Source organism: Puntigrus tetrazona, chromosome 8, assembly GCF_018831695.1.
Source record: "Puntigrus tetrazona isolate hp1 chromosome 8, ASM1883169v1, whole genome shotgun sequence".
NCBI classification, from domain to species: domain Eukaryota; kingdom Metazoa; phylum Chordata; class Actinopteri; order Cypriniformes; family Cyprinidae; genus Puntigrus; species Puntigrus tetrazona.
In genome coordinates this window covers 23,703,774-23,731,455 of record NC_056706.1, presented here as the reverse complement: position 1 = coordinate 23,731,455, position 27,682 = coordinate 23,703,774, and the positions used below count along the sequence as shown (strand labels likewise).

General features: G+C 35.5%; 1 protein-coding gene across 1 annotated transcript in view; it reads left to right on the top strand.

The window, feature by feature from the left end:
* Positions 1-1,028: 1,028 nt before the first annotated feature.
* Positions 1,029-27,682, top strand: part of espn (espin) — a 52,648-nt gene continuing 25,994 nt past the window's right edge. The window contains 8 exon segments of the mRNA XM_043246393.1: positions 1,029-1,975; positions 5,090-5,283; positions 13,643-13,829; positions 14,950-15,132; positions 16,791-16,922; positions 18,755-18,986; positions 21,117-21,229; positions 21,231-21,380. Coding sequence (XP_043102328.1) covers positions 1,682-1,975; positions 5,090-5,283; positions 13,643-13,829; positions 14,950-15,132; positions 16,791-16,922; positions 18,755-18,986; positions 21,117-21,229; positions 21,231-21,380 — 1,485 coding nt within the window. The 5' untranslated portion in view covers positions 1,029-1,681.

Sequence of the window (27,682 nt, the reverse complement as noted above, 5' to 3'; positions counted from 1 at the left end):
ATGCATTTTTATAATATGTATATGTTATGTTACGACATTTAGCAGTCGCTTTTACCCAAAGCTTACAAATGAGGACACCAGAAGCAATCAAAACAACAAAAGAGCAAAAATATGACAAGTCTCGTTTATCCGAACCAGAAGACTTCAGTTAAATGAAAAGAAATCAAGAAAAATAATAAAGTACATTAGTATTACAGCGTGAGTGTTAAAGGAAACCAGAACAAAGCAAACAAGTACATTGAAAGCAAAAAGGCTAGTGTTAGATGCTCTGTTTTAAATAAAAAGAAAGGAAGTGTTGTAAATATCGCAAGTTAAAATGAAGCGTTTATTTTTAATAAATAAAAAGAAACATCATTCTACGACAAGGGTTCAGTGAATAAGTCAGTAAAAGTCTTTCTGGGATGCTCTGTAATGCATCCTTTATTTGCAGAACGCTTGTATCCAGAGAGCTTGAACTAGCGAATTGACTTAAAGGGGAGCAGATGCAGTGGTGTTTTAATGCAGGCTATTTATTACACCAAATCCTATGCAAAATAATGTTTTTCAAGAGTTTAGGTCAAATAAAATAACAGAATGCCATTGTGAATTAAATATTAATCTTTATTTTACTTAAAAGTAAATGTCAACAAACTCATTATAGCAAAACAATGGTATAGAATTTACTGATTCCAAAAGATTAAAACGAATGATTAGACAAAAATGAATGAATGAATGAATTGTAATTGTAATTTTGTTTCTTCTTCTTACGGTTAACTCGTATCAAACCAGCACAAACCTCACTAGACGTATGGATAAGATGCTGCCGCTGTACAGTGAATGTTGTGCGAGCCTGCCATCTATTGGTAGCACAGGCTAAAGTCTTTGCTGTAATAAAATCAACAGGTTGCACCTGCCTGTTCCATAATTCTATCGAATACACATGAAGCATAGAGGTTTAGAAAGAGGCTAGAGTTGCATTTGCATTTGCATTTGTCAGCAATCTCATAACTGTAAATAAGAGAAAGCAGAGAAAAATAAACGTTCTATAATAATGTCAACGTAAATCAACATATGCATAAATTAGGCATAAATGCCTAATAACCCTGTTTCAGAAAACAAGTGCACCAGAATAAACTAAAGAGAACTAAACTACTACTAAAGAGCGTCATCGTGACGCGCTGTCCCTTTAACATCTGAGCCGATTTAAGTGGGGCCAGCATGTTACAGTTCTCCTCCCCTTAATGGATTATTCACAAGTTCAGTCCCTCAAGACTTCTGAACGAACCGTTTGACAACAGGCCGTAGACTCCATCCAAAGCGGACCCATGGGTTTTGCGCTTGTTTTGTTCGTTCGAGTTCAGTTGAGGAGCGCAACGGATGAAATATAGGCCAATGTGAAGTTACGGGCGAGATCAGTGTAGCCAATGGATACGTTCAAAGACGACTAGAAAGACCGTAACGAAATGCTTGGCTGGTTTTCTTTAGGTAGCAGCTACCGCGGCGAATCAAGGTAACATTTTGTTAAAATGCCATATAATGAATAGATACATTTCTTAGATACAAGTCGATACCTATACGGTCTGGCGATTCAAACTAAGAGGGATGGACAGAACAAAGTAGTACGCGTTCTCTGGCGCGGACTTCTGCGAGCTGACGCTTAATGGTGCGCTAGTAGTCAGTTGTTTGGAGGCGCTGCATCATCATGGTGGTCGAGAGGACACTTCTCGCAGCGAGGCAAGGGGACGTGCAAACTCTGAAAGTGCAGTTAGCGGAGAAAGTGCTCAACGGCGATGTGAAAGACGTGCTGGGAGCGACTCCCGTACACCACGCCGCGCGAGCGGGGAAGCTCACCTGTCTGCGGTATTTGGTTGAGGAAGCGGGTTTACCGGCGAGCAGCCTGGCGAGAAACGGCGCGAGCCCTGCGCATGACGCCGCGGCCACGGGAAACCTGAGCTGCCTTCAGTGGCTCGTGACGCACGGAGGATGTCGAGCGGCCGTGAGTATCTTTAAGCACTCTTTCTAAGGCTAACAGTGCCCGCGTCTGCTTAAACAGAGTTACTGTCGTAATAACAGTAACAACGAGTAGGCCTATTACCCAACATTAAAATAAAAATATCCACGGGACCTTTCAAATGGATAAAAGGTTCTTTATAAAAGGTTATTTTTCCAAAAATGGTTCTTCTGTGGCATCACTGCAAAAACGCATTTTAGAGCCTTTATTTTTTTAGAGCGCACATATGAAGGAATGTATCTATATTATGATAAATAGCTTACTGTTATGTAAAATTGTAAACTTGGAATACAAATGGTCACATAATCAGAGTACTAATAATGATTAAATGAATAAATAAACAAATGAATACTTAAATGAAGAGAAAGAAAGTAAGTAAGGGAAGGAAGAAACAACAGTCATTTAAGCAAAAGGTGTACACATTTTCTGGTTACTTTCAATGAATATTGTCTTTTTATAAGATGTACAGCATTCTTGTAACCAGACTTTATAGACAGTCACACCTCCATGAACTAATTACTATGACCTGATTACTATGTACATCAAAAAATAAGTACAACATATTTGTTGTGTTCACATTTTATTTCACAACACTTCTGCTACTGAGGTGGGATACAGGTAAGGTTAGGAACAGGATTGGTAGTATGGGTAGGTTTAAAGGGAGGGTTAAGGTGTACAAATACAAATACAAATCTACAAAAAATACTTAATCACACTTTAAAAATATGAGTACAATAATAAAAAAAATGCAACATTTTATGCAACTATTATATGCAACTATTATATGCAATATCATTGTTACTTTTTATTAGCACTGTATAACTTATGATTAATATTTTGATAATTTCATGCAATTAGACAAGAATCAAGATTTTTTTTTTCTGTGCATAGTCTCAGTGTGGTGTATGTGTGTAATGTGGTGGTGTATAAAGTCATTTAGTGATTTAGGAGAAAAATGTTGTGAGCTTCTCTATAGCTCTGGGCTTGTTGTACTCAGTCCCACCTTTACCCTCATTAACCATGCCCCTGCTGTCATGCATAATTGGGCAAAATTACTTTACAAAACATAAATAAACCAGTCTAACGGCATTGAAAGCCGCCCATCAATGTATCCTCAGCACCAGCGGCACCATAAACTGATTCTATGGCCTAGTCGTCACCTCATATGCTAAGACATCTCATCTCATTAGTAGCAGATCCTTATAACACTCATTTAACCTTCAGTCTCATGGTCAGAGAATTTACTCAACAGTGTTTCCGAGGTCTTATTAAGAGCGTGACTTCAGTTTAGCCACTTGACCCGTGCCATGGATAATAGCGTCCTGTTGGAGTCAAGAGTGTGATTCATACAGTGAGTATAATTATGGAATGAAGCCAGCGTGTGCTAAGAGCTGACAGTTATGTCCTGCCCATGCAAAACTATGAGAGGAAAAGATTTCAGTGGAATGAAATGGAAGTTGCTGTGTGGTCTCATATGCCTTCCATAAGCACCAAAAGCTAATTAGCAGTTTTCAGTTTGCACAGCTGAATTTAAATCATTAAATTATAGCATACATCTTCCAGACACTTGACTGAATATGCGCCTGTAGTGTACTTTAAATCTCATAATAAAAATGTATTTATAAATATAAATACGTTTTATATTTTAAATATACTGAATAGCAACTCTGTCTGCACAAATGTGCAATTACAAATATATTTAAATTAATCCTACAAGTTTTAATAGAATTAGAATGCATTTTAGTGACCATACATGCTTGTCAGTACATATGCTAGCACGCTTTAACCATATTTCAAAGACAGCAGTAGTGATTATGAAATTACATATAAAGATTTAATTATGTCCTACTTCAAGCGGGTCAAAAAAAAACTTAACTTCAACTAATTGCATTTAAAATAAGTACAATCTAAAAAACCTAAACTACTATAAACTATTCTAAATTGTAAATAATTTATAGCAAATAGCCTGTAATTCAGTGTCTAAAAACATTAGTTCACACTTAATAATTCTGTAATGTATATTCATTTTGTAGGAAACACTTAGTTTAGTATAAAGTATGCTAAAGTTTATCTCTTTTTCACAACGGTGACCTTGTCTTTTTTTCCCCTTAAAATAAAGTACAATAACTAAATGTACGTGCTTTGTCTTTGAAAAATGAAAACAGATTAAATTCATGATGATACATGTAACTGTTGTTTTTATTGCCATGACCTACAAACCAAGGGCCTTTTAAGTAAAAACAAAAACAAAGCAAAAAAAACCTCAACAAACAAGATTACTGGAAGATTACTGTATTGTAATTAAGGTTAAATAAAATTGTCACTACATTCAGATTTTGGTCTCTGGTGTAAACCATAAGTAAGACCGGCCTGCTTGTGCTAGTACATTTATTTGAATAAAGTCATGTTTTCATCAGCATCATTCTTAGAAAGTGAAGCATACTTTCAGTTTGAAATATAGTGTATTTGTTATAAGTCTTTATTTAGCTGAAACCGGATTTGAAGCCTGAAGTAACTTCATTTTTTATCTTTTAGTGGTTGTCATTTAAATATATGTGTTTTGCTATTATAATGAAATACTATAAAATTGTTTGCTACCATTGTTTCGACACATTCTTTTATTGGATTCAAAAGAAATTAAATATATATCATTCTTCTAGGTCTAGCGGTACACCTCACCTCATTTCAAAATAGTGTTTGTCATAATGAATAAGTAACTAGAGCCCCTGCTGTTGTTCTTTTTTCCTTCTGTGCACATGCAGTAGTGGAAGTTATCTCTGCCATCAATGGGGAGCGCGACGTCTACAGCAGGGCTTCACATTACATTATTGTGTTTCATACCTGCACTGCAAGTTGAATGACTACAAAAAACCTTGGCCAGTTAAATATGATCCAGCAGAGACTCTGCGTATGCACTGAAAATGATTTAAATATTCTCTCATACAGTATAAATACATCTGTTAAATTATATGGATTTATAACATGTAACGTGAACATTGCTGAAAAACTGAAACATTTCAAAATGTACTGATATATCCGTATTCCGTTTCAAATATGTGATTAATATTCAATATTCAAATATATTTATTATGTTTACAGGGTAAGGACAGCTCAGGAGCCACTGTTCTGCACCTGGCTTCTCGCTTCAGCCATCATGAGATCATTGATTGGCTGCTGAAAAGTGGGGAAGGGGATCCTACTGTTGCCACGGAAACGGGGGCATTGCCTGTTCATTATGCTGCAGCTAAAGGGGACTTACCCTCGCTCAGGCTGCTACTGGAACACAGCCCACAGTAAGATCATACAGTTCAGACAGTTTTGTTTGGCAGAATTTATCCAAAGTATTAGGAAATAGGGTTTTTTTTCAACTTTTTTAATCATTCAAACACTTTCCTGACCATGTCACAAGCATAGAGGATTAGATGAGTGTTCTTAAAAGATCCTTAGGTAATCGTTTTAGAAGTGAAAATGACCACATTCTCTCAAATGATTGAAATTCATGAAAATAAATCAAACGTTCTAGTGGAAATGTATAAAAATATAGCCAAAATAGGGCAAAATAATAGAAGTTTATAGGTACTTTTTTATTACATTTTGTCTGTGTGACAAAGATTGGTTTACATTATTAATGGCAACAATAATTTCACTGTCATTATAGCAAAATAGACCCCAAATTGAAAATTTTGTCATTAATCACTTACCCCCCCCATGTCGTTCCAAACCCGTAAAGCTTTGTTTGTATTAAATACAATTTAAGATATTTTGAATGAAAATTGGGAGAATTGTGACTGTCCCATTAACTGCCAAGTAATAAACAGAGAAGGTCCAGAGAAGCATGAGACACATTCATCTGCCATCAGTGATTTAATCTGGACTTTATGAAGTGTCAAGAATACTTTTTGTTCCTTGTTATTGATGGAGGTCTTACAAGAGTTTCAAGCTTAGAGCCAATAAATCGATTGCAATAAAAGAAAGTACATCATGAATCTAGATAGATAGATTCATGATGTACAATAGATTTATTTTAACAGTTTGATTTACTCTAAACCAATTTAACAGCAGCACCAGATAGATTTTTATTTTATAAGAAGCAAAAAAAGTGCATATTCGTGCAAACCATAGTGCGGTTGCCAGCTGAACGTGATTCAAATTCAAATCAAAATTCAAATTATAGACAGTAATGGGAAATCCAGGATCATGTCTTTACTTGGTGAAATCATGCTCGCCGTGTTACTAGATAACAATAATTACAACACATCCAACATCCACAGCAACAATGCAGCAACATTTTTACATGAAAAATTATTAAGTCCTTCAGGAAGGGCTCTTGGCTTCAAAAGCCATAAAGACTATAGTGATTTTAAAAGACGGATATCATTACGCCTCATTTCCTGCTGTATATGATTACTGTTGTTTATTGCCAGACAATCTGCCTTGTAGCTTGCTGCCAAGATCAATGTCCACTATCATTATACCCAGCTTCAGTCAGTTATTACTGCTGTATATTTATGCTGGTACAAATGATTCTGTCTGTATTGTAGATAGAAAATGATGCATTACAAGTCTTGCTTGGTCAGCATTGTGATGGAAAAAGGTTCAATGCTTGTGTTAGTCTGTACAGAAGCAACTCTTAAATAACAATAATTTGAGTGTATTTCAGGTTGTTCCAGCCAGTGCTCAGGTGCAGTCCAACTGTAGCAGCAATCATTTGATGGTTGTACTAATTGCTTTTAAACCTTTTCTAGAGCCACTGTTTTGTGCATTATAGCTTTAGAATAGTAATACCAGAATGAAGGTGGTTAGAAAGGAAAGGTTGAAAAAGGAGAAGGATTTGCGGCATCATCTAATGGAGAAAACCACATTTTTTGATATAAACCACTTCTAAATCATGCATAGTATAATTGGAAATTTGCATTAAGCAAGCAAGGTCAGTTTAGTTGTTATTTTGAGGGTGACTCCACTAAACTTTAATCTTGACAAACATCCTCAATCTAGTTCGAGTTCATTTCAAATGCTTTGAAATACGCATAGTTTTTTGCAGCAATGTAATAGAAGTTATTGTGGGCTTCCCTAAAGTTCCCTAAAGTTTTTAAAATAACAATTTTTCCCCTCTGTATATCTTTTTCTATTGTTTTGCAGTGGAAAGATTCTATGAATGGTAAAGTTTCTTCACAGAATCATAGATGCCAATAATAAACCTTTATTTTTAGGAGTGATCTCATAAAACAAAGCAAAACTCACATTCAATTTATGTTCAGATGTACAACAGCTTGTAAGTAGGGAAGTATAATATATGTTTACACTTTTATTCACCTCTTAAAAGGACAGTAGTAATCTCTTACTCTTAGTTACTTGCATGTTTGGTCACACTTTAGTTAGTTCTCAGGATAGCTCTTTAATAAGTTCTCATTTGCTTATTGGCATGCCTATTATTAATATATTGAATTGTTATTGTTGCTTATAAAGCACATATTCTGTGCGATCATATTCTGCACCCAGTAACTAAATGGAGCAATTAGCTAATAAAATTGAATAGCTGAATAAATTTACAAAAAGTTATTAATAATTAATACCTTAAAATAGTGTCACTTTTTTCACTATTATCTATTAAATACAGATTTTGTCTCAATAAACACCTAATTTGCTGCTCATTAATAGTTAGTAAGATTGTTGTTGAGTTTAGGTATGAGATAAGGTTTAAAAAACTTAAATATGGTCATGTAGAATAAGACATAAATATGTGGTTTATAAGTACAAATAACATAGTAACACGCATGTTAATGAGCAACTAGTTGCAACTAGTGAGAATCGATCCCTAAACTATTTGCACACCTTTTATCTTTTGAAGTTAATGTCCTTGTACCCCTAAAGGTAAAACATTTAGCTATTTTTTTTCTGCTAGTGTATGTTTTGAATAGCGTATACAGAAGGATCTTCACACTCTAAGAAAAGACTGTAAAAAATAATAACATGTACTGGGTCATTATGAAGGAGTTTTCCATGTAAATTTTCGCACATTAAACATTACACATAATATTAAGATGATATCTTGGCACAAAGTTATCATAACCTTTTACCCATTTATCAACAATGGGTTTTTTTTCTTACGGGACACAACCTAGCTTTAAAAACACACTGTGCTGTGCGAATTTAATATCAGCATTTTATGTTGTCTTTCTAACTTGAAGAATTTCTTCTGCAAAAAACAACATACACCACAAGCGAAAATAAACGATGCTTAGTAAATCCCCTCTGAAAGTTTAATCAGGAAGAGAGATATTGCTTATTCTCATTCAGCACTGTGTACTCTTGTCTCAATGGACACTGTCAGTACCACACAAGTGATAAACTAATGAGGTAAACAAATACTCTTGAATAGAAGCCTGCTATGTAGGAGTTTTCTGCATTGTTATGATACATTTGTTTTTGGAGGGTAGAGATAACATTCTGAGGTCAGAGGGGTCAGAGCATGTGTATTGTAACTGTGTATTATCTTCTCTTCTTGCTGCAGGGAAGGTCTCTTTGTCAAGGGTCACGAATCTCAACGTAGTCGTGATTATACATTACGTAGATCATCGCATAGTGTTGTGGGATGGCTTATAGACAGTTTTCCATCACAACAGTTAGTCTAATGGGATATGCAGATAATCACACTGTTGAAATAATGGTGACAAACATTAGAGACGTTAGTATTAGTCTACATCTAACAAAAGGGATCAAAGCAGGTGTATAGATTAGTTCAGTGTGTGTGAGCCAAGTAATCGATTCATAGCTAATTTGCAATCAAAATAAACCATTTTTACAGCATGCTTATAGCCAAGCTCTTCTGTTGTGAGAAGCAAAGCATTACTGACTGGATTGATGGAACAATCATTTCAAAACAGCATTGCAATCTTGCGTTATTACAACTCCTGATCTAATTTAAAACCAATTCATTAGTCATCACTCATAACTAGCTGGTTAGATTCTCTGACGATGCATACTATGGTAGTTAATCAATAAACTTGTGCTGTTGTTTGGAAAACAGATGGCATTTCAGACCATTTTAAAATCATAGTTTACCTAATTTTTATCTTCAGAACACAAATGGAGGATTTTAAAAATGTGTAATAAAATTCAAGAGATTTCTGTCTTTCTGTCTAGGCTTAGGGTCCGTTGCATGTAAGATATTATCATAATTAGCAGTTTTAAAGAGCCACAAAAAAATATTTATTGTTTAAATTTATTTAAATATAACAAAATTTGAAAGCTCCTCAGACCTTGTCTCAAACCAGAAGCCTGGTATGTATTTTTCACTGTGTGAGAACACGATTTGTAGTGAGAGATAGCAACACTAACTAAGGAGGGTGGACGCTATATTAACAAACCATTAACTATAATTTGGCCTCAATAAACTCCTAATTCTCTGCTTATTACAAGTCATTAATAGTTAATAGTTGGTAAATGTAGGTATTGTAATGTAGGCTTAGGGATGTAGAATATGCTCATGCAGAATGTGCTTTATAAACAGCCAGTATGTTAATAGTAAATTGACATGCTAATAAGCTTAACTTAAAATTGAAAAAAATCATTTAACATTATTACTTCTGTTACCTGTTAAAGTAACACAAAATAGCTTGTGGCAGTGAAGAACTTGAATTCAACCTGAAATATAATAAAAATAAAAGCATAAAACAAATGCACGTGAATACATGTTGTATTCTTCTGCTATCTCACTGTGTTTTGTCACCGAGCATTATCAACTCGGGTCAGACTGACTGCTCAACGGAGCACGCTGTTGGCCTCATTAGGGTATCAGTGTCTTTTGTAAAAGGAGAATATGTGCCAGGACAGATGCAGATAAAGGGAATGAAGCAGCGATTTATGAGAAGAGATCAAATTGGGGTGTTGCTCACGCGTATCCTGCTCTCACAGGCCATGCAGGACACGCTGTGGTTCTGCTGTGATAAAGCTAATGGTTTACATGAATGCATTGGTCATAAAACTCAGTGTAGACATAAGGCGCACAAAGGGGGTGGGAGGCCGTTACACAACCAGCTAATGCAGATTAGGGGCACTAACTCGCTTTAATGACCTCATGTGTCAGAGATGGGAGGATGGACTCTTATTTGTGCAAAGTGTAAGAATCAACGGTGACAAAGTTGTTGATGTATTTTTGTAAAATGATTTAAATTGATTACCCACTGATGAGAAACAGACCACAGTTGATTCCTTAGATTCTTGTAAATATTATTTATTCACTAAGAATCTGGACTAGTGTAAATCATATTGAAATATACCTAAAATATTTTACTTGAGTTTTGTTTTCTCAGAGTTTCATTATAAAAGGTTATGTGCAGATGTTGGCCTTACCTGATACTAAATGATTAATTTATAGTGTGCATTTTGTTTATTTATTCTGAAATTTAGCATTTTAATAAAGCAAAATGATTAATTATTTATTAAGCTAAACGGAAAGAGAAAGTGCTCATTTCAATCAATCATTCTTAATAATCTAATTTTACAAATCATATTGTTTGTAATTAGTTATTTTGAAATTTAGCCATGTAATGTTAATTTATTAAATATTTTAAGCACCTTTTTTTTACAGTGTGATATATTTAGGTTTTTTCAGTGTATATCAGATATAAATACAGAGGGGTTTATGAGATGTGCGTGTAAAGCAGTAAAAAAAAAAAATTCATAATTTTTCTCAGTCTAACAGGGTTGTTGTAAAGGTACTGTGTATGTGCATATGGGAATCTCTCTTTAGCACTTTCTCTAAGCATTCCTCTCCGAAAAGTAGCATCATCTGATTCTTTTTTTCCCCATTCTTTTCAAAGAATCTGTTCCAAATTCTCATTTTGTCCAACTTTAGCCTGTCTCCATATATAAGAACATTACCATAACCATTAAAAAAGCCAATCTACTGCCTTGTGAATAAGAGGTCAAGTGGGACTTTGTTGGTTGAAGTGCTTTGCTCTGCCACACATTTTCTGACAGCTGCTTCTGTTACCTTTTCACTCGAGGCTAAATTATTCATACAGGAAGGACAGCTGTGCCACAAATAAGGCTGTATCAGGTCAGAGACCTTTGTGCACGTACAATAGCGTCGTGATGTCATTACAAGCATTGTTTCCGTAGAGCTGAGAAAGTCCCAGGCTCTAAATGTCTAGACTGTAAATGACTATAAAAATAACATGATGACACACATAAAAATCCACATTGGCTTAATTGGTAAAACAAGAATTTCACTTGAATATAAGTTTGCCTATATCATAGCCGTATAAATAACCAAAGTTTCATTCTGTGTTTTATTCGTAGCCGTCATAGGTTTGTCTGTGTGTGGTGCTCTGGCCCCCCCACATCAGCACACGGGCGACTGTGCCTGTTAGGGTTACACTCATGAAAGATTCACACGTCTGATCACTTCCTAATGACTGAGCCCCTGATTAATTCCTCTTCCTGTTTTAAAAATTCAAGATCTCTATTTTTCTTCGGAAGCCTCAAGCGCAGTCATGTGTTCGCTATTTTGATGTGTTTGTTACCAACACATCATCTGAGTCAACCAGCAACGTCAATATCTACTGTGAAACATATCCATTGTATGCAGAATTTATTTGCAATGCTGTTTAATCGACCGCCTTGTTTTGTCTGATTGTTGAATTAGACGATTCCCTCAGTCAGACTGTTTACCTTGTTACTGGCAGGTTTTAACTCCTCTCATTAATCCCGTGTTTGACTCTCTCTATCTGTGTACAAAAAGAGAGAGAACAACATAATGCAATCTGACAAAACTAGAACATTCCTGTTATAATCAGAAAGACTGCGTTGTGAGTGCTTCAACAAAACTGCAGTGGGAACTTGTTATCTTTGTTGACTATAACAGTAGTATCAAAATGTCAATTTGATATAGGTTTTTCATTGATGATAAAACTTGGAAGAGTATGCCGAAATACTGCAATGAACAGACAAAACACTGAGCAAATGAAAGTATGCATTGATAAATGGGTTAAACAAAAGGTCAATTCATCCGATTATCTTAGCATAGCAATATTTGTGTTACATTGGAAATGATGGGTAAGAGTGTTATATTTTTAACATTGGTTACACTTTATTATACATTTAAGTACTGAGTAATATTAATTAACTACATGTAATTACTTTATGGTTAGGGTTAGGATTGGGGTTTGGCTTATGGTAAGTAAGATTGGATCCAAGCTATAAAGAAAAAAGACAATTGCTTTTCTTTTGGTAAGACTCCACATAGTTTGTCTCCCGTACAGAGCCAGAGAATACAACGAGTGAAGCAGTGCTGATCCTCTTAAGAGACTCATTGATGCCTTATCAGTCTGTGTCCAAATAAAGCTGAGCTTTATAGTATTTATAGGAAGACTCCTACTCACTTCTAGAGCGCCTGCTGTGACTTTGAGGAAGGATCTGGGACAGACACATTTCTCCTGGAAACAACAAACACTGGACTGGTGTATCACTTTGTCTCAACAATGTCTCTGCAACTTGTAATAACGATTCATAATATCTTATTAGGTCTCGGGTTGAATTTGTTAGGAAAACTAAAGAAAATCTCAGATCACATTTCTTTTAATTTTGGAATGAAATATGATCTGAACATTTGTAGTATTTATAATAATGTCATCAATTTGAATCAAATAGAATCCAAATACGTGACCCTCCCATAAACCTGTTTTAATCTGGTGTATGGATTGAGAACCAGTCTTTTTGATCAAGGCGCAAAAAAAAAAAAATAGGGTCCCACAAGTGGCCTTAACTACTATGTACTTACATTTAAATAAATAGTTGATTGCAATGTACTTATTGTGTGCATACATGTTTACATTGTAGTTTTTTTTTTATTTTAAATATACCTGCATGTAATTACATCTGCAATAATTTCTGTAATTACATTTATAATTACACTGTTGACCCATCCCACACACCTTCACCCACCCTTAGACTTACCCATACTACCAAACTAGTTTTTTTGTGTTTTGCTACACAATATGAACACAATAAGTACATGTCACACATAACAGTTTTGGTTCACCCAAGATTCTTTATATATATAGTTTTGTTCTGTTGTTTCTGTCTTCATCTCCTGAATTCCTGCATTTAGTTCCTGTTAGAATGTCATCAGAATCATATCTAGAGACCAGAATATCATAGATTTGAGGGTGGCTTCTTTTGATTTCAGATATAAATCAACCACAAAGAAACCACAATACACTCTTTAAAAAGTTCTTTATTGCCATTGATGGTTCCATAAAGAACCTTGAATATCCTGAAACCTTTGAAATGCAGCGGAAAATGTTCTTTAAGAGTTCTTCAAATGGTTAATGTAAGAACTATTCACTGAAAGGTTCTTTAGGCAACCAGAATGGTTCTTCTATGGCATCTCTGCAAAAACACATATTTGGAGTGTAACAGTGCATTAAATATTATTATCAGGGGCTGTTCTGTTAGGCTAGTTAGCTGCTTTCTGCAGTCATTTCATTTTTTTGATTTTGTTCATGTTCCATGTTTTTATAAAACAAAAGGGTGTATACATGACTGTTAGATAGAACACTATTGATATAGAAACAACGATCCATTTGTCATATCTCTAATCACCTTCTATTTAAATGTCTAATTTCCATGTTTTTGCTTGTGTTTTAGAGTTGTCAATTTCCAAACTAAGAACGGTGCCACACCACTATACCTTGCATGTCAGGAGGGCCACCTGGAAGTCGTCCAGTACCTAGTCAAGGACTGCGGGGCGGAGCCAAGTATCAGAGCCAATGATGGGATGACACCGTTGCACGCTGCTGCCCAGATGGGACACAACACTGTCATTGTCTGGCTGGTGAGCAGAAAACTTTTATTCACATGTTGACTTTAATGGATGAGCCCAGTATTGCAAACGTAATGATTTATGTATGATTTCAAGCATCCAATCTCCAATATTTTGCTATGGAATGTTCCTAGGTTTAGCACAACTTAAGCTTTATCAACGTAATGTTCATTGTCACAGAAAATAATGGAACATTTAAAAAAGAAATGCCACATATGCAAGTTCTCCAGCAACAGCAACAACCAAATGATATAGAAAAATACTCAAATTATAAGCAATAATTCTATTTCTAGTTATTTCGTTAATGTCGAATGATTTAAGTATGTGTTAGTATCAACCTATGTATGTATAACTTCAAGAGCGCAACCATAAATGGAGTTTTTCTTTTGATTTGTTTTGTAATCATTAGTCATTTACATTATTTATCATTGCATTTATAATCACTAGTTTTTCATGTATTTCATCATTTTATATATGTGATTTATTGTAATTTTTATGATGTTTTTTATGTTTATTAATTTCCTTGCAATTCTTGGCGTTGTTGTTTTGTCTGTGGCATTGTGGCATTTCATGTTTGTTTTCACAAATAAAATATAAGGCATAATGTCACAGTTGTAATGTTTAAAGGAATGGGATATTGATGGGAAGCAATTTTCAACTTTCTGTTTCTGCTGATCAGATGCATATGTAATAAATGTAAATGAATATTAATTGATCAGATCTGCTCATTGTTTTGATGTCATTATGTTATTGTTGTTTGTCTCCTGCTTCTGCTCTTTCCTGGCTTTCTCGTCCAAATTCTTGGCTGATAGAAGAATGTTGATTTTAAATACCGGACAAGATTTGCTGTTAACAGTTTTTGGGTGCCAGAAAATACTTCGGTGACTGGGTTTTGGTTATCCTGGAAAGATCTGAAACTTTACATTTTGAACAGTTTTAAGTTCTTTAGAAGTCTTGATCTGTCCTTATTTCTGTTTATTTATTTGACATTGAACAAAACTGTTTTTGTAAAACTAAAGGTGCATTATTTCAACATGGTGTGCTACGTGAGCTACTATGAGGAGAAGCATTTTGCAGTATAGTTCATCTGTAGGTTCTGGATAAATGACCTATTACTCTTTGTCTTGTATAGATGAGTTTCACAGAAATCAGCCTGTCTGACAGAGACAATGATGGGGCCACTGCCATGCACTTTGCTGCCAGCCGCGGCCATGCCAAGGTTCTCAGCTGGCTGCTGCTTCACGGTGGAGAGATAGTGATGGACAGCTGGGGTGGGACGCCTCTTCATGATGCATCCGAGAACGGAGAGCTGGAGGTATACGAATGCTGCTTAGAGAGAGAGAGAGAGAGAGAGAGAGAGAGAGAGAGAGAGAGAGAGAGAGAGAGAGAGAGAGAGAGAGAGAGAGAGAGAGAGAGAGAGAGAGAGAGAGAGAGAGAGAGAGAGAGAGAGAGAGAGAGAGAGAGAGAGAGAGAGAGAGAGAGAGAGAGAGAGAGAGAGAGAAGAGAGTTAGAGAGAGACAAAGAGAGAGACAGAGGTGTACAGTACATACACACATGAAGTACAACCTTGATACACTTTATTTTAAATAGCTTATGTCTGTGTAATATTCTGTAATTCTAATGCAACAGTAGTAGCCTATTACATCTACATAATTATGAGCTTAGTTACATGGGAAGCACATTTTGTTCTATGTACACAGAATGGCTACTACTAAGTAATTACTACTACAAGGTAGTAGATTGTGGATTATGAACACCTTAAAATAAAGTGTTACTGTATAATTATATAAAAAAGAGAAGCTATGTCTTGACTGTTACTTAAGTAAAATAATAAAGTATGTGTACATGTATGGCATGGAAAGTTTAACTAAAACTTTGCATTTTGGATACTTTTATGTACAGTATAGTTTAATATGATCAGATATCTGTACACAAACATCACATGTATGCATAACAACTTTAATAAAGTAGATTATTTACAAAAAATACATGACATGTTTCATATAAGGTTTGGTTAGTAGACCCTCTCAGCACGTCTACACTTATTCAATAGAAAATGTTTAATTGAGAGAAAAACGTAATTAATTTTACGTTTGTGTGTAAAATAAAGAATTATTATTGGAATTATGCATTTGATGTTATATTTAATAATTTGTATATGTTTTACATATATAACCTGAGCCTTATTCTGTCCTTATTTCATATCATTTAATGGCTAAATGATGCCTGGTTTGTAATCTTTCTTTCTGTGTTGATTTTTTAAAAATATTGTATTATATAACATTTATATTCACCTTCGTCCTTCACTAACCAGGCTACTAGATTTAGGGTTAGTAAAATAAGCTGCCATATACTTTCTTATTCTTATTCTAAGTTTTTTTTTATATTCATAATGTAAGTAGAATGTCTAGAGTGAACTGAAATAAGGTGCTATAAATCCAGAATTAAAATGACTTATACTATATCTTGTATGAGATTATTGTGATAAACTGCTGTAAACTTTAGTGCTGCCTAGAACTTTCCACAGTCGTGCTGCACATTTATTGCTTTGTAACTTTATCCATCTGAAGGCTGCTGACAGAAAGAGTGGCCAACAGAAACAGTCACTAATTGTCACTTGGTCTACACCTGAGGGCCAAACGCATGACAGCTGTCATCAAGTACCCTTTTACTGCATTCATGAAGAACACTCATACTTTCTACTTTTTCAAAAAGACAAATATTTACACCCTTCAGGACGAGAAAACACTTTTCAGCAGATGTTGTTTGATCATAAATATGTGCACAGTTCGATATAATAATAGTCTGTGCAATACTGGGTAAAATTCACATTCACATCCTTGCCTTTATGAAAGAACGATATAGATATAGTAATGCTTGCTTTAGCAGACAGTAGAAAAAATATTTAATAAAACAGCCCCGGGTGATCTAGTCTGTTTGGTTGTTAATGTAAAAGCCTGTTTCACTGTGCAGTGCTGTCAGATTCTGGTGGTGAATGGAGTGGATCTGGGCATACGGGACCAGGATGGATTCTCAGCAGCAGACCTGGCTGAATACAACGGGCATCAGCAGTGTGCCAAGTACCTCCGCACTGTCGAAAACATGGTGAGAAACAGCACAGACACAACCATAAAGCAAGAGTTTTACAAACAAAAGTTATAAATGCTCACTTATCCAAACTTGCATTTTGTTTGTCTGTTTTTTGTAGTTTGCTTTGTTTAGCCTTTAATTTTGCATGTAATGTAATTAAGTTTATTTTTATCACTTCAATATTTTTGATATCTTTCATTTACAGTGGCAGGCGTTAAGGTGCACTCTGTGATTTTCTGTTTGTTTAGCTGCCTGACATCATCTTGGACATAAGACTTGAGACTCTGAGACTTCACAGCATCACACAAAAGTGAAACTATAGAAACGCAGTTAGCAGTCACTTTTTCTCCCATTGTCCAGTTATGGGCATTGCCAAAATAATAAGGATAATCTAATCCTGTGCTAGTGTACAAGGCTTTAAATTCATAAAGTTCACTCTACTGTAACACATTTGATTTGATTGATCACATTCATCAAAACTTTGCTTAAAAAACGTGCTGTATGTATTCTACTATATGCCTTCTGCTGTTTTGACATAATTAGTGATTCATAGTTTATTATTATTTAATTTTAGCAAGTATAAAGATTGTGTTAAAAAACACCCTGCTTTTTGTTTTAGAAAAGTCATGCAAAATGTTTTAAATATGATATCAGACTTTTGAGGATTGTGTATTCATCTATTAATCATCATTGGTTTGCATTACATTATATGTTTTGCCCTCACAATAAACATAGTGATTGGATCATATAACATATAAGCATTTGAATATCATCTCAGTTACCGAGTTATTGAATGATGATTTCCTCTTTCAGGTTTTACAGGGTTAATCCATCTTTACAGTACTGTTAAGTTCTTAATGGGTAAAACTTTAATGAAGAAAAATAACTGAGTGCACCTTTAATTAGGTAGATTGTTGATAGCATGTAGAGAATTGCATGTGTCCACTGATGTGTGATGTGGTTTCACACCTCCTCATCAACTGCAGTGTCATTTGTTACTACTGCCTTTAATTAACCTTTGTCTAATTAAAGAAATTACCTGCCTTAGTCACAACACAAGACGTATTGCAAGAAATGGTCCCACTTTATATTAGAATTTAATACCGTTTTTACATTTTACTTATTTATACATTGTACTTATATATATATTTAAATATCTGCATGTAAATACATCTGTATCTAATTTCTGTGGTTACATTTACAATTACACTGTTGACCTTACACCCTAAACCTACCCATACCGCAAACCTCTCTCTAACCTGACCCATATCCCACCTCAGTAGCAACAGATGTGTTTTGCGATACAGTACGACCACAATAAATATGCAGTACTTATTTTTCATGTGAGTGCGTAGTAGTTAAGGCCACTCGATATAAAGTGGAACCAAAAAAAAGAAACATATACATTTACAGACATTTTAAAGGAACAGTTCACCCCAAAATTAAAATGTTGTCATTATTTACTGACCCTCATGTTATTCTAAACCTAGATGAGTTTCTTTTGCTGAACAGAAAAAGAAGATATTGTGAAGAATTTTACTATATGTACTTACTATATGCTTAGGGTTGAGATTAGTGTTTGGTTAAGGGTTACTTGTATGTAATTATGCTTAATTTATTGTTAACAGTAAGTGCATGTAAAGGGTAACAAGAACACCTTAAAATAAAGTGTAACCTAATTTGTTTGTGTTCTACAGCAGAAATAAATTCATACAGGTGTGTAACAGCACAAGGGTGAATAAATGATGACAACGTCGTAATTTTATGTGAACTAGCCCTTTAAGCTTAACATGCCAATATAAGAGTTGCTATCCTATGCTTGTCAATAACACTAGCTTTCATCTCAGAGTGTGGAGCACCGAGTCTTGTCCCGGGACCCTTCGGCAGATCTGGAGTATAAGCAGCCAGACTCAGGCTTGTCCTCTCCGAACGCCACCCTGCCCACCCCAGCCCCCACCACAGCCCATTTCGACATCTGCTCGCCCTCCAGCTCGCTGTCCAATTACGACTCAGCAAACTCCAGCCAATCCAGTACTGGAGAGAAAAGGAGCGCCACGCCCCCCTCACGAGTACAGACAGGTCAGAGAAACCTATGCCTGTATTTGCACTGCTTTTGCTAATATTAAGCAAATATGTATGTGGAGAAGTGGGACAAAACAGAGTGCAAAATTAAATAAAAAAAAATAAAACATTGTACTGATACAAATAGAACTACATTTATGTATCTTATATGTACTGAACTGCTACTTTATGCTTTGATGCTGCCTCCTTTTCTTTTTTCCTTTTTATGAAAATGTGCTTTTTACCTTGGACTGTGTAATATAAAATTCATTCTCAACAGCAATTAAGATGTTTTTATTATTTTTACATATTCCGTTGCTAGCAAACAGATTACACTTTCACATGTGACCATCAATTCCACAACAGAACAATATCATAATGAAATATTATCAAAATATTCTTCTGACAGAGGTGACAGACCTGACATCTAAGTTACATCTGACAAGTGGAGACGAAAGCGTAAAATTGTGGTAATATTAACTAATACATTGAATCAGTCAATTACTACATTAACACGAACACAAGAAACAGAGAGCATGTTATTGTTTATGAATATTTACATTTAAGTATCTTGTTATATCTTGGGAACACAATTATCTATTTTCTCTCATCTCAGGACAGTATGTCTGCTGAACATCTACACAGAAATAAAACAAATAGTTGTTACTTCTATCCATTTACATTCATCTTAATATTTTGATTTAAACAACTTAACAAATGATCCAATCATCAGAATACAAATAAACTGTATTATGTATATTTTTGTTCCCTCAGCCTTATGCATCCCGAATGCTATGTTGCCTCCACCCTAACCCTGCTAGAAGGGATGCCTGACAATCCACAAAAGCAATATATGCTGTCAGGTTACATATTAAGCATTTATACATTATTAGAAGGATTAAACACTATTTTAGATTTAATACAATTAAGAATTACTTGAAAACCACAAAAATATGATTACTTATTATGTTGAAATCGCTGTTGAAATCTTAGTGTTGACAAATTTGCCACTTCCTTTTAGAAAACAAATCGAGTTAAATATCTTAATATTTAAAACAATTTTCTCAGATATTGGAAGATGGTGTTGAAATATGGATGGACACAGGAAAAAAATAACATTAGATTTAAAGTATTGTAAAAATAAACTAAAAAACTTACCAGAGCCTGTCTGACAATGATGTCTCTGCAGAGGTCAATGCGGCAATGGGGTCCTTTAGAGTCACAGCTGCCCCTGATATTCCCTGATTTTATTATATTTTAATGAATGTCTAACAGGAGTTGACAAATGATCCCTAAATTACTTAAGTAATTGTTTATAGTTAATAATGAGAACTAGTCCTTAAACTAAAGTGTGACTGAATGCTGCTCTTTTGAACTTTTGTTTTCAACCCTAATAAAAATAAGAAATGTTTCTTGAGCGTAAAATCAACATATTAGAATCATTTATCAATCATGTCACACTAAAGAGAAACATTTTGTCCGCACAGGAATAAATTACATTTTAAAATATATTAGAACAGGAGTTATTTTAAACTGTAACGATATTGCAATGTTTTACTAGATTTGACCTGTCTATTAAAATGCATTAATATAAAATCTCCTAATTAACTTGATACAAAATGTTCCTGCATTCCTTTTCTCGGCACATACATTTGCTCAATGCAGAGTCTTTGAAGCAGTATATTAACAATGGTGGGAAAAGTTGAGCTTGCTGAAGCAGAACTCATTCAGAACAATGTTGCCATAGCATTGTCCAGGCAACCTGCTGTGAGGCGTCCCAGTAATGTCCTCTAGTGGACACATTTAGGACATCCATATGCAACAGCCATACAAAATTATACTTTCACTACCAATCAAAAATGCACACTCATCTGAGTGAAATATGTTATGATTTGAATCTTTTTGTGATCACAAATCCATTTTTCATCATTTCCATACTTTTCAATAACACATGCGGTGTGCCCAGACTTTTGATGATTACAATGTATTTGACCTCATGATTGGAGCAACACTTATGAATACCGTTCATAAATACAGAATCTGTCTGTCTGTCTGCCCATCCTTCCGTCCATCTGTTTGCCTTTTTCTTTGGGCGATGTTCGTCTTAATCAATGATTAAAGAAATGTGTTTTATTGCAGGAGGGGAAGACTCGACCATTACAGACATGCAGGCCTATATGGACATGCTGAACCCCGATGTAGCAGATGGTTCCCAGAATGCAAAGGAACATCCAGCACACCTGCCGCCCCCTCCAACATTCCCCCTCCCCTCCTCCATCAGACTCTACCTACATCCCCCCTCCTCCACCTGCCTACCCCCCACCCAAACCACCAGAGGAGGAGGTGTCCGCTGAGTACCTGAAAGTGAAGAGGAACCTGCGCAGAGTGGACAATGATGTAGTCAAAAAAGAGGTATGCTATATATTTAAAAAAAAAAATCTGTCTTATATATCTTAGTAGAATATAACAGTGCAGTGTTCTATTTCACCTACTAAAGAACCGTTACTTTCAAATTCTAAATTTTGTGATTGCTCTCTTTATCTATTTGTGGTCTACTTTCCTTTTTTAATGAACACACATTAACACATGAACTTCGTTCACAGCACTAGTGCTTACTTGTGTTTGTGAGAGGGGTAACACAAATTGAAACAAAAAAATTATATCGAAAATTACTTTTCAATTACCTTTAAAGCTAGCCTCAAAAGCTAACATGTATAAAGATCATAAATGCAGCGCACGTGGCCTTCATTGAGTCATCATCTGCTGTGTTGCTGTTGACCAAACAGATATGAAGCCATGACAACTAAAGACCTGAAACACAATGTTTATTCACAGAACATAAAGGAATCATATCGTATTAATGGACAGTATAGAATAAAAGCCTAAAAGCCTTTACAGGAAGTGCTGTACAATAGTGAACAAGAATGAATCAATCTATAATCCTGTATGCCTATATCCAGGACTCATGCATCGTTTTGTTTCTTGTGCGTGTCAGGGTCACGATCAGAGCAGAACTGCAAATGACTTCTACCGCAACACAAAAGACAGTCCAGCTGAAATGGATACTGATTTAAAATGCTCATAAGCAACTCTGCATGGCGCACAAAACAGCAGTACTCCTGTGAAATGCACAAGAGAAATAACTTTTTGTTAGTAGAGTACTTGCTTTGTCAAATATATATCACCCTGTGTGAGTATCTGCATGCATACAGTAGACTTTTATCTGATCTGCTAAATTAGACTATAAGGCATGAAGATATTAAATTATTATAAACATATTTATCATTTTCTATAAAGCTGCTTTGAAATAACTTGTATAGTGAAATTTATAATCTACTTTTGAGTTATCCTTTATCATTAATGAATTACTTATTTTTGGTAATACTTTAATATGTATATTACTAGCATTTTGTACTAAAATTGTATAAAGCACATATTAATGCATTATTCTACATCCCTAATCCTACCCCATACTTAAAATTAACAACTACTTTACTAACTATTAATATGCAGAATTAGGGATTTTTAAAGAATATAGCGAGAATTGATTCTTAAACTATGTGTGACCTTATTTTACTTATTTATTTAATTTGTAACTTTTCACAAGGCATGAACAATACAAAAGTAAACTGGTTTGCGAATGCAAAAAAAAAGTTGTCTTAGGTATTCAGCTTTAGAACAGAGTTAAAAAATATTTTGCGAAATTTCAACCATTGTGATGTTAATGACTGGACGTCTTAAAAAGTGAAAATGAGTGCATTCATGCAATATGATATGATGATTATACAGCTCACTTAATTACAAAGACCAGCTTACATCCCATCTGAGTCCTGTGTAACTAAATAATCCACAGAGCTTTAGTCGTTCTGTGTATAGGCCTATAATAGCAAAACATTCCCTGTGGATTTAACACTGAAACATCTAATTAACACGCACTTACCGCCAGCTCATCCTTTTTTAATTGGCATGGAATACATATGTAAGTGTAAAAAAACACCTCAGTTAGCTTTGACAGTAAAGCAGCACAATATGGTCTAATTAATTGTACATGAACTTAATCACAGCGGTTTTTCATAAATAGCACACTGTGGTACAGAGCAGCCATTAGAAAGAATCATACCAGCAATGTATCTTCCGTTGTCTGGCCAACAAACCTCAATGCGTTTGTTAAAAACAGCCCTGTGCATGCTAATCAAAGCCTAGAGCAGATGTATACACGCGATATGGGCTCACACACTCGTATAGACAAAAACACAATACTACTTTTGTGTTCCCGTTAATGAGGGCTTCCATTAGCCGAGCTGACCTCCCAAAAGCTCTAATGATGTTCTGCATGATGGACTTGACATTAATTTAACTAATTAAACTGTCAGATATGCCAGAACATCCCAACACACACATTCTCTGATCATTACAGGGAGTTCAGCTGTGTCGCAGTACTATTGTTGGAGCATGAAGAGCAGATAATGCACTTTTTGTCTCTTGTGTTTGCAAAGTAGTAGCTCAGATCTTCCCATCGAAACTTGTTTGGATGGTTGCTGGACTAGCCGATGAGAAACACAGCAGAATTTAACACTTCACTTAGTATGCAATGAATAAGTATTCAGAGGCCCCCAAAAGTATCTTGACGTATACGATGTCTGAATGCCATTTTCAATTATTTTCATTTGCTTGCTTTGCCACCATTTTATGATGAATTCAGCTCTCCAGTTGAAGCACTTTTTATTTCTCTTAGGAATGTTACAAACTGTTAGTGCATAGTTTCAAAATCAAACAAATATTCTTCATAAAAGTTATGACTTGTCCACACCCCCTAAAATGGCTCAAGCCCCCACTTCTCTACATCACGGTGTGGGTTTATTTTCATAGCATCGCACAAATGTTTATACAAAAAAAAAGAAGGAAGAACTGTTATTCTCAATGTAGTGTTGCTGCAGTTGTGTCGAGGAGACACTATGTGTTGTTGTGAAAGTGAAAGCGTCCACCACACGGACACTCTCACACAACACGGACTGTAGCACTAGACCCCGGACTACATTTCTCATCAGCCGTTTCAATGTCACACCCTCACCTGATTACACAGATACATCTGCACCTCATACATACACACCCATAAAAGCCACTCACATACTCTATTCTCTGCGAAGTCTTGATAAAATTCCTATAGTGCTGCCTAGTTTCTGGTTGACCTTGGAAATGTTTATCTCTTATACCGCGTAAACCTGCATAGACTGCATTAAACCAATTGCACAAAATAATGTTGTTTTCAACATGCTTTTATCATTTAACCCCTATAAGCAGTGCAGGTAAAGTTGTATCATTTATTATTACTTAATTCAAGGTGTAATGAAACCTTCAGCTGGACCTGACCTCTGACCCCCAGAACAAACCACTGTCTTCTCTCAGACAGTATTTCTTCCTATTGAGTTTCCAGATGAAAAGTGGACCCATAAGACAGCATTCATAACTTTAGAAAACCCGCCACTTTTTATCAGATGATCATTATCATATTATTACCATGATACAAATGAAAGTATGTCCCTTAGATTTTAATACCTGTGAAAAAGGTGGAGCTTAGGCAGTCATCAGTCTATGGACAATACACTGGAATAAATGTTAAAATATTAATATTATTGAACATATAGACTCGAAACATTATTTACAGTCTGTATTTCTGCTAAACCCTTTGAAATGCCTTGAATTTAGATATTGTTGAAAATATAATCATTTTTAAAAGATCTTTCATCTACCGTCTTAATAATTGTAAAAGTAACACAAATTTGTATTGACAGTTTGAATTAATCCATTTACTGAATGCAAAATACCTGATTCAGCCTATAATTCATTACGGCAAATACAAAATGATACATATATCTGTGTGTTCGTGTTACTTAAAAGGTTCTGTAAACAAAAAAAAAAAAAAAAAACATAGACTGACTTAATGAACTTTATTCGGCTGAAATACAATCAAAATCAATCAGCTTCTAATGAAAATAAATACTTCGTTAAGTCATGATGAAAACTAGTAGAATCTCTGTCCTCAAACCTTATTCAGTCTACTTTTCCTTTTATGGTCAAAGACTTTAGGCTTCAGATCTGCTGTGATGCTGTTGGGTGGGGCTGAACGCGAGGCGGGATTTAAAACTGTCAGTCAAACACTAGTTTAACAGATTATATGTGCTTTCTTTTTAGGTGGTGCAAAAATATAACAGTAAAAATAAATTGATAGATTTTTTCATCTCATTTCTTTCTCGTAGAGAGCACAATAGAGTTAGTTAGCATCTTTAGCCTTATAAGGGATCTCAACGAGGTCAAACTGTTATCCAAGAATTTCAAAATGTTTCTCATTAAATAATCTGTGCTGGCATCAACATAGATACAAAAATATAATGAAATATAAAGATTTGTTATCCTCATCTGATAAGAAGAGATGTAAAACTCATATGCACAGAGTGAAATGTAACATAGGACTGTTTATTCTCTCACAAATATTGACTGCATCATTGTTTAGAGGGCAAAGCATCGGAAGAAACATTGCATGCTCAAGGAAAAACGTCATCTTTCTTGGGTACCATGGTAACATAAGTATAGCCGCATACTGGCACATTTCTGGCTTGTGTTTAGTCTAGCTCGACTCACTTAAGGTTAGTTTGTTTATAGAGCTCTAATATATTTGAATACCACATTTACTAACTCCGGCCCATATTAGGATATGATTCGCTACACATACACTATGTTATATAAGTCTATCTGGACTGTCTTTTGGGTTTAAATGTGCTTAATTTGACATAACTGATCAAATTTAACAGCAGAGTCACATTGGGTTTCATTTTTAATTCACATTGTTTTGCTGCAAGTCTCATCACCCACCGCCACTTGCTATTTCCATAAATCAGCTACCTTTAAACGCGATCTCCACGTTTATTTGTAATCAGATTCTCTTTGGTGGCCGGTCTGCATAATGCAATCCTTCGACCGGTGAGAAAGCCGAGCCGGAGCGGCCATGCTTGGCCACTGTGTCACAATGCTTTGCATAAGAGACCACGAGCGCTGTGACCTGTGGTTGGATAACAGGTGAGCAGTGAAGTCATCGCTCTGGGACGTGATTGTTTGGTGGGAGGCTGAGGGGCGGAGAAAGGCAAAGCGAGCGTCAGGTAGAATGACGCACAGCAGAATGGAGATCTAGTGACACCTGTGCATCTACCGGCTCTCGGTTTAAAGCTTTGCGTAGGGTGACAGAACTGTGGGAAGAAATAAGGGCAGTCGAAAAGGGTAAGACTGCTATTCAGTGTTATTTTGTGATGAAGTAACAATGGCGGTAGGAGTTAAAACTGTGCTGGCTTGGTCTAATACTTCAGCTTTGTGTGTAATTATATAATTGTCTATGCGACGGCTGTGTTTTTTTTTTTTCTGTGTTGTTTCTCAGGCTTGTTTATTTTTTGTGTTGAGTTATGTAAGATCAGGTTGCTTGCCTACTGTGATAACCTAGGAAACCTTTCAAATGCATTGCATGCAGAGTCAGATAAACATTCAAATGCATGAATAGCACTGCATTTGTTTTCTTTACTACTCGTTACTGCACACACTTTAGATGAGTCTGGGCCTTTGGATGAGTTTCTGCATGATGCAGAAGCCTGAGGAATACGTATTGGTGACCGGTGATGAAAAATTCAGCAGGTTTGAAATAGGCTCAGGTCCATCCACATTGTATAGAGCTCAGCTAGCCTTTCAAAGCAGCGATTTCCCTGAGGTATGATAATCAAACCATCTGCACTGGGCTGAGTCGAGTTACGCTGGGAGTAACTCTGCAGGGAGGACAGTGCTTTAGACAGCAATGCAAATTGGATGCTGGCATACATGAATGGATAATACCATCCTCAGGGCCGTCGTGAGAAATAAAAAGCCACAGATGACAGAATTCAAATTCTCTGTCATCGATGTTCTATTTATTGAGTGTATTTGCTTTAAGATAGAGATTGATATCAGTATAGAAATCAATATGGCATTTCATTTGACCAAAATGGATTTATAATTATAATTCGAAAGGCAACTCGATTTTAAGTAAAATACCACATTAAACAGCTGATTAATAACTCAAATTTCTTGCTTTACTTCAGTATCCTGTGACTTTATTTGTTTTAGAATTGCATTGCATAAGGTTGATTACTATGCAAATTCAAGGACTTTGCATTAGGAAAATCTTAAGAACAGGAAAACCAAGCATTACCTTTTTTGTGTTGGAAATTTCTAGAAACATTCAGAACCATATCAGTGATTGTTGCAATGCCATTTTTGTACTCCTAAAGGCAGGTGGATAAAACTCGTCAGTTTTAGATCAGTGATGAAGATTCGCGATCATACACAAAGTGAGTGATAGCTGCAGAAAGTGAAACCATTCAGTGCATTGATACTGAAACAGCATTCGGGGGGTCAGCTGGTGTCTCTTGTAGCCTGCTGTGTTATTTGCCTCTGCGAAGCTTAGAAATCTATGTTAAGTTCAGCTTTTGTGCCATGAAAAGTCTTTTTGTTTTCAGGCAAATCAGCTGGAGTCACATGAGGCTTTGCCACACGAACACAATAGGAATTATTAAGAGTTTATGTGGCTTAATGTGCCCGAAGCAATATAGGATGAAAATTCAGATTTCTTGTCCCAGAATTGTGATTAAAACATAGCAGTGGTTTGTTCCATTTTCAAGCAGTGAAGGAGAATTGTC